This window comes from Phytophthora sojae (genome assembly GCF_000149755.1).
Source record: "Phytophthora sojae unplaced genomic scaffold PHYSOscaffold_2, whole genome shotgun sequence".
NCBI lineage: Eukaryota > Oomycota > Peronosporomycetes > Peronosporales > Peronosporaceae > Phytophthora > Phytophthora sojae.
Window position 1 is genome coordinate 10239607 of NW_009258116.1, and position 22056 is coordinate 10261662.

The 22056-nt window shown below is 50.1% G+C and overlaps 6 protein-coding genes across 6 annotated transcripts; 5 read left to right on the forward strand and 1 right to left on the reverse strand.

Annotated features, from left to right (window-relative positions):
• Positions 1 to 304: 304 nt before the first annotated feature.
• Positions 305 to 661, forward strand: PHYSODRAFT_458378 (hypothetical protein; the record flags this gene model as incomplete). The annotated part of the gene is made up of 1 exon (XM_009522994.1): positions 305 to 661. A coding segment is annotated over one exon (357 nt), but the record flags the coding sequence as incomplete, so codon positions are not given.
• A 7994-nt stretch (positions 662 to 8655) lies between these two features.
• On the forward strand, positions 8656 to 9438 carry PHYSODRAFT_479925 (hypothetical protein; the record flags this gene model as incomplete). The annotated part of the gene is made up of 1 exon (XM_009522995.1): positions 8656 to 9438. One exon carries the CDS (start codon positions 8656 to 8658, stop codon positions 9436 to 9438), a length of 783 nt encoding a protein of 260 aa, XP_009521290.1.
• A 2640-nt stretch (positions 9439 to 12078) lies between these two features.
• On the forward strand, positions 12079 to 12567 carry PHYSODRAFT_297425 (hypothetical protein; the record flags this gene model as incomplete). The annotated part of the gene is made up of 1 exon (XM_009522996.1): positions 12079 to 12567. One exon carries the CDS (start codon positions 12079 to 12081, stop codon positions 12565 to 12567), a length of 489 nt encoding a protein of 162 aa, XP_009521291.1.
• Positions 12568 to 15021: 2454 nt separating this feature from the next.
• PHYSODRAFT_326951 (hypothetical protein) lies at positions 15022 to 15741 on the reverse strand (the record flags this gene model as incomplete). The annotated part of the gene is made up of 1 exon (XM_009522997.1): positions 15022 to 15741. One exon carries the CDS (start codon positions 15739 to 15741, stop codon positions 15022 to 15024), a length of 720 nt encoding a protein of 239 aa, XP_009521292.1.
• Positions 15742 to 17506: 1765 nt separating this feature from the next.
• PHYSODRAFT_326952 (hypothetical protein) lies at positions 17507 to 19126 on the forward strand (the record flags this gene model as incomplete). The annotated part of the gene is made up of 1 exon (XM_009522998.1): positions 17507 to 19126. The coding sequence occupies one exon, from the start codon at positions 17507 to 17509 to the stop codon at positions 19124 to 19126; it is 1620 nt and encodes a 539-aa protein (XP_009521293.1).
• A 1178-nt stretch (positions 19127 to 20304) lies between these two features.
• Positions 20305 to 20634, forward strand: PHYSODRAFT_285135 (hypothetical protein; the record flags this gene model as incomplete). Its single annotated transcript, XM_009522999.1, has 1 exon — positions 20305 to 20634. The coding sequence occupies one exon, from the start codon at positions 20305 to 20307 to the stop codon at positions 20632 to 20634; it is 330 nt and encodes a 109-aa protein (XP_009521294.1).
• Positions 20635 to 22056: the final 1422 nt, after the last annotated feature.

Sequence of the window (22056 nt, forward strand, 5' to 3'; positions counted from 1 at the left end):
ACAAACTATAGGGAACTTAGGATTTGTACGCAGGCCAAATCTGTACCAACCTATAAATACATTCAGTCTTAGATCTACCGCTTTTCAAGTCAAGTCGTCCCCTTCAGACCAGGGACACGTGAACGGCTGTTCACTTGGAGTTTGTATACTCCTGCTTCCTCTGTTAAAAAGTGCTGTGTGCTCCGTCACATCAGACGACGAACGTAGGGTGGAGTTGTACAAGCAAGACCCAAATCTCAGCGAAGACTTCGGCGACATGGAGTGGCCATTCAGTGGCAAGGGAGCGCTAGATGAAATCCCAGTTCCCACGGGAGCTGCGTGTATCAAGATCAGCGACATCTTGGGGTGGACGAGCGAGCTCTCTGGCGATTTCTCCTTCGGCGGCCAAGCCGACCAACTGCCGGCAGTTCCCGGCATATTTGTCGATGGAGTGGGGCCCGTTCCAGTGCCGTCGTGGAAGGAGAGAGCCCAGAGACTCATCGAGAAGTGCACGATGTCTCCGTTCGGCCACAACATGGACACAAAGATGGACGAGAACGTTCGGAAGAGCTGGGAGTTGCAGTCTGATCAAGTTCAGTTCAAGAATCCGCTGTGGAAGGCAGGGATTGAGAAGATGGCGGTGACTATTGCGGATCGACTGGGGTACAAGGATATTCCGCTGCAGTGTGTGTTGTACAAGTTGCTGGTATTTGAAGGTTGCGGATGCAAGAGCTGCGTCTTGTCACGGAGAAGTTGAGGACGAAGCCAGAGTTTCCCGATGTCGCAAGTGTAGTTATAGTTAGAGTTAGCAGGAGGTAGAGTCGATGATGGCTCACTTGCGAATTCTCCTCGCTCCAGCAACCCGCCACGCCACGCCCTTGATGTGGCAAAAGCTACATTTATTTGCCCCACTCATGGACATTGTTGGAAAATGGAGAAGGGGGCCACTTTTTGAAGCACCAGGACACCGAGAAGGTGTGACGTGTACGTCCGTCTGCCAATGAGATGGCAGAGGACTCCCACGTCAAGTGCTGCTGCACAGCACTTCAGTTTACGCTGGACAGCGTTATACGGGGATGCATGGTATATATTCATTATATGCTATCCTATTGGCTGGTGTCAAAAGTAAACTTGATTATGGGACGAGTAAACATGGACATTCGCGCGACCTCATTGGCTGTAAATCCTTGAAATGTGCAACAATCAAGTTTTCCAGCCGGACTTTTGATTAGGGGACGCAAGTCACAAATTTTGGCCAAGCTACGAATAGGATTAGTAGTTTTTCATTGGTAGATAAGGATTGATCTAGGATTTGATATTGATAGACTTTAGGATGGGACCTGGATACTTGTTTGCGTGTCCTGGTCGCCAAGAACTACTGGTTGCGCGGCGGCGGCGCGCCGACGCTAAACTCACGGATCAATCAATCACTTTTCAACTTTCCAACTTCCTCTCAAGTGTTCTTCGAGCGCTCGCCACTGCGCTTATCAAGCTTCGGGTCTTCGCATCGGCTTGTGTGACATGGTAGCACTTGTTGGTTAAGCTTCGGTTCAAGTTCAAAACTAGGTTGCTCGTGGGGGTACCTTCCGAAGCGAGTTTATATGTGACTATTGGAGCTAGCCACATAGTGGGGACGGTCTAGGTTGCGACCGTGTAGTTTTCGGTGGGAGCACACTTCGAAGAAGTGGGTACATCACGCCGTGGGCAGGTGTAAATACCACATTGGGGCTTGGCCCACGCCTAGACCGGATAGTACCTAACCTTCGGGATTGTGTTGGACTCTTACTAGAAGTCGGTTCAGTAACAGGGCGCCTGCTTTGTGTCTGCTAACGCGGAACATTGTAGAAGTATAACGGTCCCTGGTTACCCGGTAGTAGTCCCTTGCCTTTTTCGATCTTTGGAGTCGGTCCATGGCCCGGTACAAAAAGGGTCGTAACCACAGCAGTAAGAGGAAGCACCAAAAAGCGCGTGACGTTAAAGTATCATCAACGTCTACGCCGGCTCCTCCTCCTGTTACGGCTATTGACACCGATCTCTTCTTCTCGCCGGTCGAGGCGGAGAAAATTGCGAAATTGCAATCGGATCTTCTCAAGCAGGTCAAAACCGCTAAGAGGGTCCTGGTTAAGTTCCGCAAAGAGGTCTGGGGTATCAAGGACGACAGCGTTGAGGGTAAGGTTGATTGGCAACTCAACTTAGCTCTTCTCGACCTTAAGAGCTGCGAGGACAACATTGCTGCGAAGATTAACGGGCTTATCCGCCTAAAACCTCAGAAACACTAAGCTTTAAACACTCTTTTAGCTTCACTTCGTCTCCGTTTTATTGTACCGTTTTACGGATCACTCACCGAAAAGTCTATCTGCTCGAGACCTAATGCCTGTGACAAGGAGTAGGGCGGGTGAGAGTGAATCGCCTAACCCGCGGCAGCGTCAAGTGCCGCGGACGGCTCAAACGGAAGCGGCAACGCCACAAGAAGCGCAAAGTGAAGCCCCATCAGCGGGGACGACAACCCCTGCGCCTGAGTCAATGTCGATGCAGCAGTTGATGTTGTGGATTGCACAGCAGCAGCAAATGTATCAGAATCAGATGCAGACCCAGTTGCAGATGCAAATGCAACAGGTCAACAGTCGTTTTGAGCAACTACTGGCCTCGCAAGGTGAACGACGGAAGAAGGATCCTCCCACGTATGAAGGGAAATTTGGCGAAGACCTAGAACTTTGGATCTTTGCTACGGAGGAGTACTACGCTAACAAACGAGGAATAATGGAGGCCGGTACGTCCGATTTTGTGATCATGATATCAAGCAGTTTAGGCAAGTCTGTGCTGAACTGGTATCGTGCCTTTTCGTCGGATTGTGATGCGGCGGGGATGCCGAAATCATGGCAACTGTTTAGGGCAAAGTTGCGCGAGCGCTTTCGCCCGAAAGACTTTGAATACAACTTGCGTGAGCGGTTGTTTCAACTGAAACAACACGGACCTATCCATGAATACGTGTCGTCGTTTCAGGATTTGATGTCTCAATCCGAGTTGGACATTTCGGAAATGGAGAAGCGTTTCTACTTCCAGAATGGGCTTCGTGCGGAGACGGCTAAGAAGGTGAAGGAACTCAGGTCCAAGGTTCTTACATGAGGTCATTGAGATTGCAACGAACTTTGAGTTTGCTCACTATGGAGGGCTATCGGTAAAACCTGCAGGGAGTCATCAGCCTTTTTCGAAAGCAGTTTCGTCTGTGAAACCTGCGGCTAACAGTACGACCAAGCCACAGGAACGAAAGCCACCTTCGAAGCGTGGGCCGAAAGAGGATTGACGAAAGTCAGCCACTTGTAACAACTGTGGACAATTCGGCCATATCAAGCCACAATGTACGTCCACCAAGGAGATGAACCACTATGTTGGCGGATCATTCTATGCTATTTTGGAAGTAAGCGCTTTAGCCTTCAAGCAGGATGAGACCCCCGCAGAAGTTTCGATCTTTGTCGACAATGGCAGCAGCCTCAACGGTGTCACGGAAGCGTTAGCCGAGCGACTACAATTGGAAATCACGGAGCATCCCGACGACATGATGACAGTTCGTCTGGGATACAACCAAACCGTGCAAAGACCAAGACGTACCGACGAAATGATGCTACAGATTCCGAATTTCCCCGTGACGTGCGAGACGTTTACGGCCATGCCTGTTCCAGAAGACAAGGACGTGCTCCTCGGAATGAAGTGGCTTCGGGAGAATAACCCTGACATCGACTGGGAACGCTTACTACTGCGTCCGCGTAATAGGACCGAGAACCCCCGGCCCATCAGTTAGTGGTACCTAACCGACCTCCTGCACGTATGATTGGAGGCCGTCGTTTCAAGAATGCAAACCAGAACCGTGAAATATTTCATTACTACCGGCAGCATGGCCACACCGGTGCGTTCGGAGAAACGAAGCTGATCTCAACGAAGCAATTTATGAAGGAACTTCGCAAAGGGAAGGGTATTGAAGCTGTTTTTGTTGTGAACCCGCACGACTCAGAAAAGGCTGAGCGTTTTAAGCAACAAGGATGGGAGGGGCTAGCGGACAATCCGGCATATGAAGTTTTCCTCAAGTACCGCGATACTGTGTTTCGCACTAAGCTGCCGAGTCCCACACCTCCTGTCCGCGAAGGGATTGAGCACGAAATTCAGCTTCAGCCGGGAACGCAACCGATTTCGGTGAAACAGTGGCGCAAAAGCCCAGAGCAGCGCAAGGTCATCCAAGATTGGACGAAGGAGATGGTACAGGCTGGAATCATTCGCCCTAGCACCTCGGCATTCAGTGCCCCAACTTTTTGTGTCAAGAAACCCGTGGGTTGGCGTATTGTGCACGACTATCGCCAGCTCAACAGCTCTACCATTTTGCCGGCCATACCCATGCCGAGGAAGGAAGACACATTCGACGCAATGGGGGGTAGTTACTGGCTCTCCTGCATGGACCTCTTGTGGGGATATTACCAGGTTAAACTTCGTGAATCTGACATTCCATTTACTGCTTTTTCGACGCCCGATGGGCTGTTTGAGTATCTTGTCACCCCTATGGGTTTGAGCGGTAGTCCTGGCACTTTTATCCGATTGTTACAGCGTGTGTTTAGCGACCTACGCGATGTCATGCGCATCTACTTTGATGACATCTATGTTTTCACTCAAGACACAGTTGTTCGGACGCATGTCGAAGCGTTGGACAGAGTACTCCAACGCTGTCAAGAGCAGCATCTGTATGTCAAGTTGTCAAAGTGCCAGTTTTGTGTCGAAGAGATCCCTTGTCTTGGTGATTTTGTGGGCCGCAATGGTGTTCGAATGGACCCTGACAAAGTGCGTGTGATTCGCGAGTGGCCGATTCCACGGACAAAGAAGCAAATGGAAAGCTTCTTGGGTACTACGGTCTATGTCTCGCGCTTTTGCGCCGACTTCGGGCAATTCGCAGGACCATTGCATGAAAGTACTAAGGGTTTGCGCCCAAAGGAAACGCTGCATTTGTCTGAGCACCAGTTGGAATGTTTTCATGAACTCAAGCGCCGTCTATCCACCCCTCCCGTGTTGCAACTTCCTGATTTCGAAAAACCGTTCGGTATTCGTATGGATGCCTCGAACTTTGCCATAGGGGGGGTCTTGTTTCAGAACGAGGGAGGGCTCGAGCATCCGATCGCATTCACTGGTCGTAAAATGAAACCAGCGGAGCTAAACTACCCAGTGCGCGAACAGGAATTGCTGGCTATTATGCATGCACTTTGGGTGTGGAGAGTCTACCTGCTCGATCGGCCATTTACGGTGGAGACAGGCCACAAGAGTATTGAGACTATATTGACGCAGAAGACAACAAACCGTCGTGTGGCTCGCTGGTTTAATGAACTAACCGAGTTCCAACCACAGTTCAAATGGATTCCAGGCGACAGTAACCAAGTGTCGGATGCAGTGTCTCGAAACCCACTCTTTGAGCACAAAGCCGCTCAGGTTAGTCTCAGTGAGCTCATTGAAGCGGCTCGAAACCGTGAAATTGTAGCTAGCGTCCAAAGGACCAGTGCAACTGTGACGCACTCGGCCAAACAACTGTACTCTACACACCGAAGAGTTCAGGAGCTGTTGCAGAGTATCGCTAGTTGTAAAGAGGTACCACGCTACTCTGTGAAGAATGGACTGCTGTATTACCAAACGAGAGATGATGAAAATGCTCGACTGGTGATTCCGGACAATGAAGATCTGAAGAACCGTGTTATTTGTGAAAACCACGATGTGGTCACGGCAGGTCACCCCGGATACTTCAAGACATACTTAGGCGTCCAGAAGAAATATTACTGGCCCAAGATGTCGAAGTACATTCAGCGTTATGTGAACACGTGCGAGCTTTGTCAGCGAAACAAGGCACGCCAAACAAAGCTGCCGGGCTACTTCAACCGTTGAAGATTCCAGGAGGCAGATGGATTGATGTGACGATGGACTTCATGGTTGCACGACCGAAGACGGCAGCCGGAAAAGACGCCATTATGGTTATTTTGGACCGGTTGACGAACGTGCTAAGTTCATTGCCACGAGCACGGCGGCGACAGCAGAAGAGACTGCTGCCCTATTCATGGCCAATTATGTGAAAGACCATGGAGTGCCGAAGTCGATCGTCTCAGACCGTGACTCGAAATTGACATCAAAGTTCTGGCAGGAGGTGATTAAGACATTAGAGACGACTCATAACTTGTCGTCCGCCTTCCGCCCGCAAACGGATGGTCAGACCGAGCGTACTAATCGGTTTATTGAAGACTATCTACGAGGTGTCGTGAACCCATTCCAGAATGATTGGGATGAATACCTACATCTCGCCGAATTCGCGTACAACAGATGTGTCCATTCCTCGATCGGTATGTCACCGTTTGAGGCTGATCTGGGTTATGTGCCCTATATGCCAGATGAGGTGGCTGGGGACCCAGAGTTTGAGCAGTTGCAGAAGTCAGCACAAGATTTCCTGCTCAAGCAAGACGCAATTTTGAAAATGGCACAAGACGCGATGAGTGAGGCGCAAACTCGAATGAAGTCGTATTATGACAAGAACAGACTTGCTCAAGACTTCAAACCCGGGAATATGGTACTTTTGGATGGACGGAACTTGGACATTCGTCACAAGGGGTTTGCACAGGCGAAGAAACTTGCGCCAAGGTATATTGGTCCTTACCCGGTCGTGAAGCAAGTTCATCATGACTCCTACGAGCTGAAGTTGTCGAAGGGGCTCAAGTTGCATCCCGTTTTCCACACTTCGTTGCTCAAGCCGTATCGCAGCGACGAATCACGCAGCCAAAATGTTAACGCGGTGATCTTGAATGATGGCTCAGAGGGACAACGTGTACGTGAAGTCATCGCCACCGTCGCAGGAAGAAGATGCTCCAATATCGGATTTGGTGGCTTGGTGAACCCCGAGAAGACGCTACATGGGAACCTGTAGAGAACCTGAATCAGATTCCAGGGCTCATTGACAAGTACTGGGACTCCAAGGAGAAGTATAGTGCAGCTTCGAAGTAGTGGGGCCTTCTTGGAAAGGAGGTCATGCGACGTGGACGTCCGTCTGCCAATGAGATGGCAGAGGACTCCCACGTCAAGTGCTGCTGCACAGCACTTCAGTTTACGCTGGACAGCGTTATACGGGGATGCATGGTTTATATTCATTATATGCTATCCTATTGGCTGGTGTCAAAAGTAAACTTGATTATGGGACGAGTAAACATGGACATTCGCGCGACCTCATTGGCTGTAAATCCTTGAAATGTGCAACAATCAAGTTTTTCAGCCGGACTTTTGATTAGGGGACGCAAGTCACAAATTTTGGCCAAGCTACGAATAGGATTAGTAGTTTTTCATTGGTAGATAAGGATTGATCTAGGATTTGATATTGATAGACTTTAGGATGGGACCTGGATACTTGTTTGCGTGTCCTGGTCGCCAAGAACTACTGGTTGCGCGGCGGCGGCGCGCCGACGCTAAACTCACGGATCAATCAATCACTTTTCAACTTTCCAACTTCCTCTCAAGTGTTCTTCGAGCGCTCGCCACTGCGCTTATCAAGCTTCGGGTCTTCGCATCGGCTTGTGTGACAGAAGGAGGATGGCATGATCGCGACGTTGATTGTGCAGCCTGCGAGCTTGCACGAAGGAGGAGACTTAGTGGTGTATCGGAACGGAGAGGTGAAACATCGCTATGATTTCGGGAAAGCGGAAGGAACGGCGACGTACCTGCCCCATTACGCTGTTCATTACGCTGACGCAGAGCATGCACCAGAGAGGGTAACGAAAGGGTACCGTCTCGCGTTAGTATGCTCGGTTTGCTTACCAGTAAACATGCGGCACTTGGAGCGGAACCCAAATCGACCGATGAGTGGAGAACTAGCAGAAGTCATTGATACTATGACGTCAGTGGACGGCAATTTCGCGCTGCTACTTGATCACGAGTACACGATGCGTAGTATTAAGGGCTTTGGGCCAAGTGGATTGAAGGGCGTTGATCGCACGCGATTTCTGGCATTGGAGGAAGCAAATAATTCCGTTTCTGCTGAGAAGAAGCTGCAGCTTCATCTAGTCGAGTTGCACCACCAAATTGAGTATTGCGGAAATGGTGGGGAGCTTGGAGATTGGGACGAAGAAAGTCGCGAGGAGAAAGCTACTTGGTACACTACGGACGGGTCTCGGGTTGGATATGGTGACGAGGTGGAGCTCAAACTCAACTTTCTCAATCCTTGTCATCAAACGCAGTCTCAGCGTTGGAAGATGCCGTTCGGAAGTAGTGACGTGCGTGGATACACGGGATTGCTAATTTGGCATCTCCCGTATCCATAAACTTGCGTAACTTTGGTGTATCCATAGATGGCAATTCCTTGAGAATCGCTGCTGCAGCTTGGATATTCACGAACTTCACCGCGTTTTCCGCACTATTCGCTACGGGCCAAGCAACAACTGCATATCGGCAATACATGCTCTCGAGTAAGAGTGTCAAGCAGACCCCTGGCGACGCCAGAAAAAGTTTATCCCTGTTTATGCCCTATGGGATTTGTGTGAAGCATTAAGCAGGCTGGTCGAGAACGCGGATGACTCAAGTCTGGTAAATTTGTTTTACTCCAACTTTTTCAAGCGAATCGTAGCCACGTGGTACCTCGTTTCCGGGAAGAAGCTGTGTGTTCAACACATCGCTGCAATGTTGGAGAAGTTTGAGTGTGGTGACGTCGGACATGGGTTGCCTCGAGCGCTGGATGGTACAAGTGACACGGAGGTGGCCAGTGCTCTAGACATAGCTAGACAGCTAACACGACGGGACTTGCAGCAAACACTATTGACTTTGGCGGTGGAGAAAGCCGTGAAGCTTGATGACGAAACGCTGAGTTCGTTGAGATCGCTGGAGTCGTTGTGGGCTGTGGTTTTCAGCCGTAGTAACGAGATGACGTTCCAGACCCTACCCAATAAATTCCAGCAAATGAGCCCGAGGTTTCTGGCCCGTGCAATCAAGACTTTTTCAAACTTTCCTGGCGATGGTCGCTTCCCGGATGACAAGAAAGCGGTGCTGGTGGCGATTCTAGCGTGCCGGAGCGAATGGTTGGCCAGCCAGATCCGCGTGCTAGAGAGGCCGTTCTCGTGGAAAATGCCCGCTGCAGAGTTCCCTGACTTCCCCCAAGTGGAGACGTTCCTACGCAGCTCCGAAGCGACGATAATTACGGAGGGAATGTTTTCTTCTGAGGATGAACCAAGAGTTACCAAGAAGCTCTGCTCAATGTGGGGTCCTATCTACCAAATGAACGCTTCCTTCAAATTGGAGGACATGGGGAGGGGATGGTCCGGAGCGGTGACAATAATTAAGACGCGGGAATGGTACGACCAGAGGCAAACGGAACTGCGTTACATGCAAAAGGAACTGAAGGACCTCAGGGCTGCTATCGCAGAGACACTGGTGAGCATACTGCATCGAAGGAGATTGGCTTCGTGATGTAGCACTTGTTTTGATTAACGACTGTCTGCTCAGTAATCTTGAATGAATGGTGCTCCGTTTTCCACAACACCTTGTCTAAAGTTGTCCGTCTGAAGGTTGATGGTGGCAACACTCTTAGTTAGCAAAAGCGGACAAGAACAAGCGGTAGCTTGAATACTACCAGTAGTTTGAATACGCCTGACAACCCTTCATGACGTTCTACTTCCTTCGCAGTTGCAACACACTGCAATATTGAAGTAGTTCTTATCGACGGCGCTTGCGGCAATAGCTTAGTTGCATCGCATATCTAGATGAGTAATTAAGGTATCGATGGTACAAGTAGCATTCAGAATTTACTGAATTCAATTTAGATGGTCTACCGAATTCCTCGATGAGCTGTACCCCCGTGGTACATCGCCAAAGGCCCTTCGTGTCAAATCGAATCTCATTGGTCTAAAAGAGGTAAAGAGTCGGCCTTCATACAATATGATTGGATAAATTAGAACTGGGGGGTACAGCTCATCGAGGACGACCTTTCAAAAGTTGCCCATCACTTTATATACCGTAGCAAACCCATGGGGGGTACAGCTTTTCGAGGGTACAGCTCATCGAGGAATTCGGTAGTAGGCGTCGGTCAATTTCAACTTAAAACAAAACAAAAAGATCATTTTCCGCTCGTCAAGATCATGGGGTAAAGAGGAGCAGTCCATTCGCATTAAAGACTCGTCCTCGGAGGGCCGAGACGAGGATCGTCGCAACGCGAAGCTTCGGTCGCGGCGTCAACCCGAGACTGGGGCTGGAGAGGCCAGTCCAGGGAGCGGTGAGGTGGGTCGAGCGCGTGACCGCGGCGATGATGTCGTTGACGGAGCCGGCACTTGATGGTCACGCCTCAAGAACACGAATGGCGCTGCTCCACTAACTATCCTACCTAGCGTGGGAAAAACCCCGCCACCGGATGACGGTGCCGTTCGGCGGGGAAAACCAGCACCTAAGCACACGCAACTGGCTTGGAGAGCTTGATTTTCCTTGGTGTCGGTCGTATTGTCCAGTAGCAAAAACCATGACCTCTCCTCGCCGAGAAACCCATTTTCAGCCTCGCCTTCGTCTCCTCTCGAAATACCCATTTATCCTTCAGAGGTCCAAGCTCCTTGTCTTTATCGGAGCCACGTTCTCCTCACCGACGCTGCCTTTGCGGCCGACCATTGACACCTTACAGTGCCAGTGTTGCCCTCCACCGATTGGGATCCGAAGAACCCTGCGAGCAGCTTATTCCCCCACCACCAAGCCGAATTTTGACTCGTCGTCCAACAGCCTAGTCCATTTACATTGAGGCAGCTATGGTAATCAACCTTCCTTTTCTTCTTCTTCTAACACGTGCCATGATAGTCGTCTTCAATCGCAAAGCTAGGGCCATCAATAGACTGAGACAGCTACTGTCAATCATGCCAGTGACTTCAAGAGTATTTTTGTTTGCCCTACTATTCCTCGACATGATGCCGAGTCAACATGAGCTGCTGCAGGTCGTGAGGTTCCTGTTCCAAAACAAGCCCCAGATCTCAAGCCTGGCCCAGGTGGCACCCCAGGGCTTCGCATTAACCACCTTTTGAGCTGTACCACTACAGGTAATACGGATGAATGGTGTGCATTATTATAGTAGCATGCTCCACAGAAATAGACAGGGTGTGTAGTAATACAGTACCACAGTAGTAGATACAGCAGCAGTCTAATGAGCTCCCAAAGGTTTACTAGGATAAACTATAGTATCCACATAAGTGCGATTCACAGCTAGTAAGTATGAATTGAAAACTGACCGGATACGATTGATCTCGAAATCAATTCGGCGGAGTTGGAAGTAGATGGGTGCTGCTTTGTAGTTTGCTGTTATACTGTTGCGTAGTCTACTGTAGAGTCGTGTGCATTTCGCAGAGAACTTAAATAATAATGAATGAAAGTATAGGATGGAGCGCGTTTCGGTGGTTCGATATCTCGGTCATCCATGCCACGGGAGCCCAGATCGACAGCAGGAGTCCTATTCAAGCCCATTGCAAGCTAAAGTGTTGGGATTCAATGCCAGTTGCGGGCACTCTACGTGCTGGTAGACATGGCCCCGTCTGTATTTCGACCGTAATAATACAAACTACAACTATAGTAATGCAGCTAATACAAAAGCCAGATAGTGGTGCGCCCAGTAGCAATACAGTAGGCATGGGGTGCTGTATTAATACCGTATTGATTCATGCGAAGCCCTGGGCAGCCCTCGTCTCGGTCTACCTCGACACTTCGGTAGAGCTGCCGCTCGACAAAGCGTGTAGATTCGCGTCATTGCCGCTTCTAGACCGTATCTGGGCCAGCACCGTGGACGTCGAGCCAGGCCAAGACCCTTTCTGGTCGATACGAAACCAGCTTCGAACGGAGGGACCTCAGTATCACAAGTATCAACTCTCCAAATGCCTCCTGGAAGCCGTTAAACGCAAGAATTTGAGCTTGGCCAAGTGGCTTTTTGAATACTTCCCGAGAGTTGTAGTAGGTACCGAAGTGGTGGAGGCTGCAGCTGGGGCGGGAGCTCTCGACATCCTCAAGTACCTCAATGCCAATGACGAGATTTTCGAAGATACGGCCGAGTGGCCTCGAGATGTTTCGTGGGGAGGCAGAGACACCATGAATGCTGCGGGAGGTGGCCACTCGGACGTGGTCAAGTGGCTATTGACAGAGGTTGGAGAGGGTCGGAGCGGTACCAAGGCGATGAATTACACCATGTCTGCTGCAGTGGCAAACGGCGATGTAGAGCTGGTGAGATGGTTACAAGACGAGAAGGGAATCCCGCTCCCTAGATGTGGTGCGTTCTACGAAGCGGCCGCGAAAGGCTGTTTGGCAATGCTCCAGTCGTATTTCACTCAAGCCGCAAATGGCACTGGAGTTCTCTTAAGAGCGGCTGAGAGTGGGCATCTTGATATCGTCCGATGGGTTATCAACCGTGAGATCGAGGGTGGAGTTTGTCCTAAGACGAATGGAGAAGGTGCCAATAAAAACGCCTTAACTTCCCTCGGTGGCGAGGCCAGCCTCTCTATCCACGTTGCCGCTGTCAATGGACACGTGGAGGTGGCCAAGTATCTATTGGAGCATGTTGACTGCTGTCCGAGAGATTGATAGTAGTGAGGAAAGCAAATACAAAGCGCAACGCTAGGCAAACTGCGTGATTCGGTTGGAGACGAGTACCGAGCGTGTCAAGTGTCGAATGAAACGATATTGCTGGCTGCTGAGAAGGGGTTGCCGGAAGTTGTCAAGTGGTTGTGCTCTGGATTTGGTGTTGAGCGCAACAGCAGCCTCTCAGACCAAGGAGTACATCGCGAAGACAGTATCTTCCATCTGACTCGAGCTGTGGACGCGGCGGCGATGAATGGGCACCTGGATGTGGTCAAGTATCTGCACGAGATGACGAAAAAGTCGCATGAGGGTGAGGATTCAACCCCACAAAAGAAAAGGAAACTGAATATGAAGGTGTCCATCAGCGGCAGAATGTTCCAGTACCGGTACGTAGGCATCGAGTGCACGACGGAGGCCATGGACGCTGCCGCCTCAAACAACCACTTGGACGTGGTCGAGTGGCTTTATGATAACCGAAGCGAAGGTTGCACACAACTTGCCATGATTTTGGCAGCTGCTGGAGGGCATATCGAGATGATGGAGTGGCTACGTCAGCACTGCGATATCTCTACGGCGGCGGCGATGGATGCAGCAGCGAGGCAGGGACAACTGGAGGCGCTGAGGTGGCTACATAACCACACGAACTTCACTTGTAGCACAGATGCGATGGACGCCGCAGCAGCTAAAGGCTACTTTGAAGTCGTCAAGTGGCTTCATGAGAATACTAGTGCCGGTTGTACAACGGAAGCGATGGACGGTGCCGCGGGAGAAGGACACCTTGATATCGTCAAGTGGCTGCACAAGAATCGAAGTGAAGGGTGCTCGGCCAATGCGATGCGTTTGGCTGCAGCGTCCGGGCATTGGCACGTAATGAAGTGGCTTCAGACCCACCGCCCTCAGAATTGCACGTATTCAGCCATTGATCAGGCCGCGTTAGCGGGCGAGTTCGAAGCTGTGCTGTTTCTGCATCGAGTTCGACAAGAAAAAGTGTCTCCGAACATCGCCTCGAGCGCGGAAGTGTTGCCGTACCCTGGACTTAATGATTGGGTGGCGTCCAATGTTGAGTGAGTCTAATATTCGACTGCCAGGACAAGGCGCAGCTACAGTATGAGCGTAATACGAAGAATGGACTGTGCTTCTTACCGGTTAAAAGCATTATGTTGTGAGGGAGCGACGAATTACCTGTGAATTGTGTCTGTGCTGAGATTTGACTTCCTTTCTTCTTTCCTTCGCAGTAACTATCGCCGCAACAGACTGCAATATTGTTATTCTTATCGACGAAGCTTTGTTACATTGCGCCTGTAAAGACAGAATATGGTGAGAGAATATTTTCTCTTTCACCATCCAGGACAACATTCAAGATATTTGTTGAAACCAATTAAATTTTGCGATCAAGTTCCGAGTTCGCTGGCTCTACTAGCAGTTCTAGATAGCTCTTGCGGCGTGGCCTTAGTTAACTCGTTACTTCTACCTATATCCAAGCAAAAGGTGGTTGTATTCAACAATGAAAAAGGATCAAGTCGGCATCAAAATCACACCTGTAAAGTTCACGAAGTAGTCACCCCACCCCCTGTGGATACAACGTTTACCATCGTTTCTGAAATTGTAGTTCTCAGATCCTTCAGTTCCTTTCGCATTTGAGGCAGTTCTGCTTGGCTCTCATCGTACCACGACCGCGTCTTGATTATTTGCAAACGGGAGCGCAATTCTTCCCCAGTGCCATCCCTGTTCATGCGGAAGGAAGACTTGATTTGAATATTATTCATTGCGTAGAGCGTATTTGTAAGCTGGGCCCTCCGCTCGTCCTCAGAAAGAAGCATCCCCTCCGTAGTCATCATCTCTTCGGAACTGCGTAGAAATATCTCCACTTCAGGGAAGCCAGGAAACTCTGCGGCAGGCATTTCCCACGAAAACGGCTTCTCCAGCACGCGAATCTGGCTAGCCAACCACTCGCGTCTGCACGCGAGAATGCACGCTAAACCGCTTTCCTCTCAACGGGAAAGCCGGTATCGCTGAGAACGCAGGAAAAAGTCTTGATCGCACCCTGCAACAATCTCGGACTGATTTGCTGGAATTTGCTGCTCAGGGTCTGGAACATGCTCTCGTTGCCACGGCTGAAAGCTAGAGCCCACAACGTATCCAGCGACTTGAATGAACTCAGGTTTTCGTCATCAAGCTTCGTGGCTTTCTCCACCGCCAAGGCCAACAGCGATTGTTGCGCGTTCCGACGTGTTAGCCGTCTAGCTATGGCTAGAGCAGTGGTGGCAACCTCCTTATCATTCGCACCAGCCAACGCTTGAAGTAGCCCCTGTCCGACGTCACTCCACTCAAACCTCTCTAACATCGCAACAATGTGTTGAACACACAGCATCTTCTCGGTCACAGTCACACCGCCCCACGGGATACGGCCAGCTCACGTGGCTATCATTCGTTTGAGAAAGTTGGTGAAAAATAAATTTACCAGCGTTGAGTCAACCGCATTCTCGACAGCTTGCTTAATGCACGGCACAGATCCCAAAGTGCTCCAACAGGCATAAACTTTTCCTGGCGGCGCCGCGGGTCCGCTTGGCACTCTTTGTCCCGAGCATCCAGGATTGCCAACTTGGCATCCCCCGCATCCATAAACTTGCGTAACTTTGCCGTATCCATGGATGGTAACTTCGCCAGAATTTCTGCCGCAGTTTCGATGTTAACGAACTTCACTGCGTTCTCCGCGTCATCCGCCATGGGCCAAGCAACAATCGCATATCGACGTCTCTCGTTGCCCGTGTAGACACGCTCGTCACTACTTCCGTACGGCTTTCTCCACCGCTGAGCATGGGTTTCATGGCAAGGATTGAGGAAGTTGAGCTTCAATTCCACTTTGTCGCCAGGCCCAACCCAAGACCCATACGCACTATACCAAATAGCTTTCTCCTGGCGACTTTTATCACCACCATTTCCGTAAAACGCAGTTTGGTAGTGCAACTCGACGAGGTAAAACTGCAGCTTCTTCTCAGCGGAAACGGAAGAGTTCGCTTTCCCAAGCGCTAGCCCCCTCGCGCGGTCAACGCCCTTCAGTGCGCCTGACCCGAACCACCTAATACAATTCTGCGTGTACTCGTGATCCAGCAACAGCGCGAAATTGTCGTCTCCGGAGGCCATAGTCTCAATGGCTTCTGCTAGTTCTCCATCCATCGGTCGAAATGGGTTTCGTTCCAAGTGCCGCATGTCTGCTTACAAGAAAACAGAGTACACCAGTGCGAGGCGATACCCCTTCGTCACCATCTCAAGGGTATGCGCTGCGCCAGCGTAATGGACGGCATAATGCGGTAGGAACGTTGCGGTTCCGGCCTCTTTCCCGAAATCGTGACAGTGTTTTACTTCATTGTACCGACGCACGAGTAAATTGCCTCCTTCGTGCAAGCTCGGAGGTTGCACGACCAACGTCGCAATTATACCGTCCTCTTTCTCCGTGTCTTGGTGCTTTCTATAATTCCCCCCTACTCCACACACCATCAACTTAGACAACACAACAGTACAGCGGAATGTCCTTGTACCCCAATCGATCCGCAATAGCCACAGCCATGTTTTTGATTCCTGCCTTCCACAGCGGATTCTTGAACTGCACTTGATCAGGCTGCAGTTCCCAGCTCTTCCGAACGTTCTCGTCCATCTTGGTGTCCATGTTGTGACCGAACGATTGCGCACTTCTCGATGAGCCTCAGGGCTCTCTCCTCCCATAAAGGAACCGGGATGGGCCCCACCCCCTCCACAAATATGCCGGGAACTGCAGGCAGTTGATCGGCATGTCCTCCGAAGGAGAAATAGCCAGGGTGCTCGCTCGCTCTTCCTAAGATGTCGCTGATCTTGATGCAAGCAGCTCCCATGGAGACTGGAATTTCATCGAGCCCTCCCTTGCCGCTGAATGGCCACTCCTTGTCGCCGAAGTTTTCACTGAGATTCGGGTCTTGGTTTTGCGATTCCACCATACTTTTGTCGTCCGATATGACTTTTGCTCTGTGTGATACGTTGAAAATGGACAAGTTCCCCTTAGTTTGATGGATAGAGGTGATTAGTTGGAATTTCAAGGATTGACTGAAAAATTAAAGATTGATGGATGGAGACCGCCCCAGATCTTTCTTGAAAAACCCGGTCACTTCCAAAGATTCGGAATAATTACCAAGTGAAGCTCTCTAGCTGTAGCAGCAACATGGAAGAAGGTAACGGTGATATGGATGACTTCAACGATGGTGAGTGGCCTTTGGTAGCAACGGGAAGGGGGTAGATGTGATAAGCCCGTCTGGCGCTGGATGCGCACGAATTAACAAGATTCTAGCTCGAACAGATGAAAACGCCGGTGAGTATTCTTTTGGGGGGCCAGCTGACGGTTTGCCATCTACACCGGGTTTGTTCGTCGATGGAGTGGGAACAATTCCAGTTCCGATTACAGCAGAACAAGCCAAAAAGTTGGTCGCTCGGTGTGAAAAATCCCCGTTCGGACACAACTTGGACACCAAAATGGACGAGAGCGTGCGGAAGAGCTGGCAACTGGAGCCGGCTTTCGTTGAGCTCAAAAACCCATTGTGGAAGTCTGGCATCAATGAGCTCACGAAGACGATCGCGCTTCGCTTGGGTTACGAGGATATCTCATTGGAGTCTGTGCTGTACAAACTGTTGCTGTATGGAGAAGGTGGTCACTTTGTGAAGCACCAGGACATGAGAAGGAGGATGGAATGATTGCTACTCTGGTGGTCCAGTTACCCAGTCTGCACGAGGGAGGAGACCTCGTAGTGTATCGTGGTGGAGACGTTCGTTATCGCCACGACTTTGGGAAGCGGACGGAACAGCGGCTTTCATACCTCAGTATGCAGTCCATTATGCAGACTCCGAACATGCTCTGGAGAAGGTGACGAAGGGGTATCGACTAGCACTGGTGTATTCGGTATGCTTGCCGAAAACGATGCACTATGCCAAGCGAGGCAATGACGGAGGCCTGATTGAAGAACTGGATGAGGTCATAGCAAACTTGGACCCAGATGAGGATGGCCATTTCACGCTGTTGCTGGGCCACAACTACACTGAGAAAAGTATCGTGGATCTGGGCTTCAGGGCCTTCAAAGGTATCGACCGTGCAAGAGTTGGAGTACTCGAGGGTGCAAATACAGCTCTTCCCACCGACAAGCAATTGAAGCTTTATATCGCAAAGCTTTCCCACGACATCTCATACGATAGTCGTAGTCATGTAGACGGGCACGTGAATTCTATCGGCTGGTATTCCATGGCTGGAGACGCGTTGGGCTCTACGAGAAGCTCGTCGGCAACACTGAATTTCCTCAATCCTTCTCGGGAGACGCTTTTTGAGCTGTGGATGCCGCATGGAATCTACAAATCTGGAGGGTACATGGGAAACGAGGGGCCAACAGAAAGCAGAGTATACTCGACGTATGCGATCATCGCGTGGCCAAGTTCTGTCCACACGGAGAAAACGCTGGAGTTGATGCCAGAAGACATCGCCGTTGAGCTTCTGCGAGCTCAAAATTCAACCGATGCTGCACTACTTCGCGAGTTTTTGGAAGATCTGGACGAAAGGCTTCAAGCCCCGAGGAAGATGTCGGATTCTAATCAGGTTTCAGTCAGATTTTGCCTGGTTCTGTGTGAATTGCTCGTGGCCACTGGCGATGCTGAACTGGCGAGCTTGTTCTTCACACAGTTTTTCCCCGCTTTGGACGGCCTGGAAGACAATGAAAGTCTCATCCAGCCGATCATCTCGATCGTGCGCACGTTTGGCTGGGGCGACATTAGCCAAGGCATTTTGAAGAGCTTACGGAGGGTTAATTACAGAGAAGCTGCCGGTGTGCCAAGCCTCGATATGGCTCTGGGGGTGGCTGCCGGTCTGGAAGATGGGGAAGCCAAGCGAGCGCTGCTCAAAATTGCAGTGGAAAAGGCGGCCCAATGTGATCACGAGAACTTTTGCTTGGGAGGGCCGGTTGAATTGCTGTGGGAGAACGCTATTCGTTGCCAAGATCAAAGCCTTTTTGAGTCGGTGGTGAACCTGTTCAAGCCAACAGACCCAGGCTTTCTGGAGTACATCACTACGGCCATCTCGCAGTGTATCCGTACCATGGACCCGACGAGCGACAGATATCCTGTGCTCGCCTCCATGGTCTCCAAGCGAGTCGAATGGCTCAAAAGTCAAGTTGAAGCTCTGGACAAACCTTTCTCCTGGGAGATGAGCGACGCCGAGTTTAAGGATAACGCCAAGGTGCAGGCGTTTCTCCGAGGCCCCGATGTCTCCATGAAGATGACCAAGAGTGTGCACAAATTCAAAGGACTTCAAGACGCACAGAACTGCGCTGCAAACTGGGTGCGCAACAGTCAAAAGAATGCCTCGTTCGAGATGGAAGCGAGCTCAACAAAGGGGAAAGTGATTGTGACAATCACCAAGGCCCGCACCTGGTACACGGAGTGTCAACAGAAGCTGAAAAGCAACAAGGCAGAGCTGAGTCGTTTGCTGAAGCATGGTAACGCTGCTGAAGGGGGCGGAGACACTGTTAACAGCAAGCGCGCTCCCGTGGAGTAAGCGGACATTCTTACAGTTATCAGCGCAAACTGTTTTTTTTATAACTATTCCGAGTCGAATCTAGTTGATACTGAGAGAAGTTCTTGGTATGTCTGATTGCGTTTTGCATTATTTTCACTGTTTTTGAAGCACGGTATCTTTAGAAGAACACTACAGCCGAGCGTATCTCTCCTTCAGTCAAAAACTACATATAGTTGTAGCGTGTGCCTTTTTTGCAAAGAAAAAAAATGAATGTGGGAATTCGCAGTTTGAAGAACTACTGTAGTCTTCATCTTGATTTACATGGCAATTAACGACCCTTGACCATCATAGAACTCAAGCGTTTCGGAAATGCGAACTATGGATTGAATACAATTGAAGCGGCGATGAATATGCGACAACGAGGCCTATCGTTGCCAATGAATTACAAGACTTGTTGCTGCCAATGTGGACGAGCTACAATGGCATTTAAGCCGCAGATATTTTTAGGAGAATTATTTTATTAATTGTTAAACTCTTCACTGTCATTAACCCTTGCTTTGAGGGACAACACAGGGCAGCTGCTGCGGTTGTGAAGTAGGCGCAGGAGATGGCCGCGGATATTTTACTGATAGTAAAGTATACTTTCCAACTCAAAATATACTTCACAAGTGCGCTAGGATATAATTTCGGAATATTTGTTTATTAGAATGTGCTTGGTGGTTAATTGAAAATCCGCATGTACGATTTTAGCGGGTGTGTCTGTGTTGTCGGAATTCCATGAAGGTATCTTATCGTTGCTGAGAACTGCGAATACCCCAGACCACCAGTTCGGGACCCCTAATCTAGAGAAACGAAATAAGCAAATGCGTTTTGTCTTGAGAGATCAAATCGGGAACAATATCCCCTGAACATTTTCACTCGCGCATAGGTTGAGTCTTCATTCGGGCAGTACAGATACAAATAACTACATATAGTTAACTGTGAGTAAATGGGTACTAAACACGTACTTCGTAGTAAAAAAAAAAGTGTACTAAACATGATCAAAAGCAATCCATGCACTACAGTATATATGCTTGCAGGGGAAACTTCTCACAGCCGCAGACCAGCGCAGTACATTTAGCGCTGAACAGAGCAAGCTGCGCACCGCATTCCACAACTTATTTTGCGGGTCACAAGCAGCGCGAGTTGTGAGGAGCCCCTTTTTAAGGACCGACTGTATGCGTCTCGCTTTTGTATTTGCAACAGTGATCGCGGCCACTCTCCTCGCCAGTGGCTCTGCATTCCCTTCGGCCATGGATCCCAGCACTGCGGTCGGGAACACGGCTTCGTCTGCCTGTCATGACCCAACCCACGCCGAGGACGGACGGCAGCTGCGTCGTGTCGACGGCAGCATAGACGAAGGGCGACTCTGGAGTATCAAGGGACTTTTGGCGAAGCTGAAGCTGACAAAACCGAAAAAGCTTTCAAAGATGGAACAGTTCAAGAATGACGAGGGTAAAATGTATGAATACCTTCGGAAGCAAGCCAAGAAGCTTGGCATGGAGTAGATGATAGCAAGCGGCACCTAGGCTGCATCCTCTGCAACGGCGACTAGCACGAATCAGTGATCACTCCTCTCCAATGCACATCACCGACAACGAGACCGCCTTTGTGTTTTGTTTTTTTGCTTCGAACTACCATACTAAGTCGAACAACTAGTGTCACCGATTCACTCTCCGACATGGTAGACTACCATGTCGGAGAGTGAATCGGTGGCTTCTCGCTCTGCAAGAACCGCAGAGCGAATTTTTCTCGAGTATCCTACTGCAATTAACATAACAGGAAGTTACTGGGACCTTGCTACCGGGGTTGCTTCTGTTTGGTGCGTGCCCGGCACTGGACGAAGTGTGGCAGACAATGTGGCAGCCGCGGAGCCAAGCGTTTATTGCAAAATTAGATTGGCGGCTACTGCTGTTTTCTAAGCCGCGGGATCCCAAAGCAGATTGGAGACGGCATCAGAAGGAAATGCTGCTGCTTTGGCGCGTTTCATCGTATATGGAGACCTCGTAATGATATATACTGTACTTTCATGAGACGGACGCTGACAAACCAAGCATACAAAGCGTGAAGGCGACATTTGGCCGGCATTGCCAATTTATTTTTCGACATTCAACAGAGCTTGGATTTGACAAGCATGCAGTCCAAGTTACCCTCTGAGATTGGGATTCGAAGATCCCTGTGAGCAACTTATTCCCCCACCATCTAGTCGGATTTGGATTCCCCGTCAATAACTAGCTCAACACTTAGTCAGGTTATATTGCGGTAGCTAGCAAAATGCATGTTTATCGAAGAGGGCAAGCGGAGCTGGCGATGGGCGATAAACGGGTTTTCCTGATGCAGAAGGGATTTCAAGCGCCTACAAATTCAGGACGCCTACCAACATTCGTACTTCAGGAATAGGCGTCGAGCGCGGTTGGCGTGTGCAGGCGACCCCTTGGCATATTTGGTTCGCGGTGACAGCGAGCATCGGAACGGAACTCGGCCCGGACGACGGAGGAGGGCCATTCGGCGGCCCTCAGCATTTGATCACTTTTTCGACCCGCCCTCCATCCCTTGGGGTTGCCACTCGGCACCTTGCTCCTCAAGCAAGGAACCTCATGACTTTGAACCATAACCAAAATGAAATGCATTTTCCCCCAATGCATGTATGCATAATTGGAAACGAGACGTTCATTAAGCAGTTAATCAACATCTTCTTCTTCTCCTTACTTCTGTTTGGTGGCACTCCGAGTGCCGATGGTCTACTCTAGAGCATGCCCGGCCCTTGCATGCAGTGGTCTCCTCTGGCTCAACTACGCCATACACTCGGTGGCTCTCAGTGTGTGACGTAGTTGATGCTCGCAGCCTGCAAATTTATAAGGTGAGATTGACAAGTTGACGACAACGCCGGGTGATACACACAACAAGCGTTTGGGTTCCAGTAGTGATGT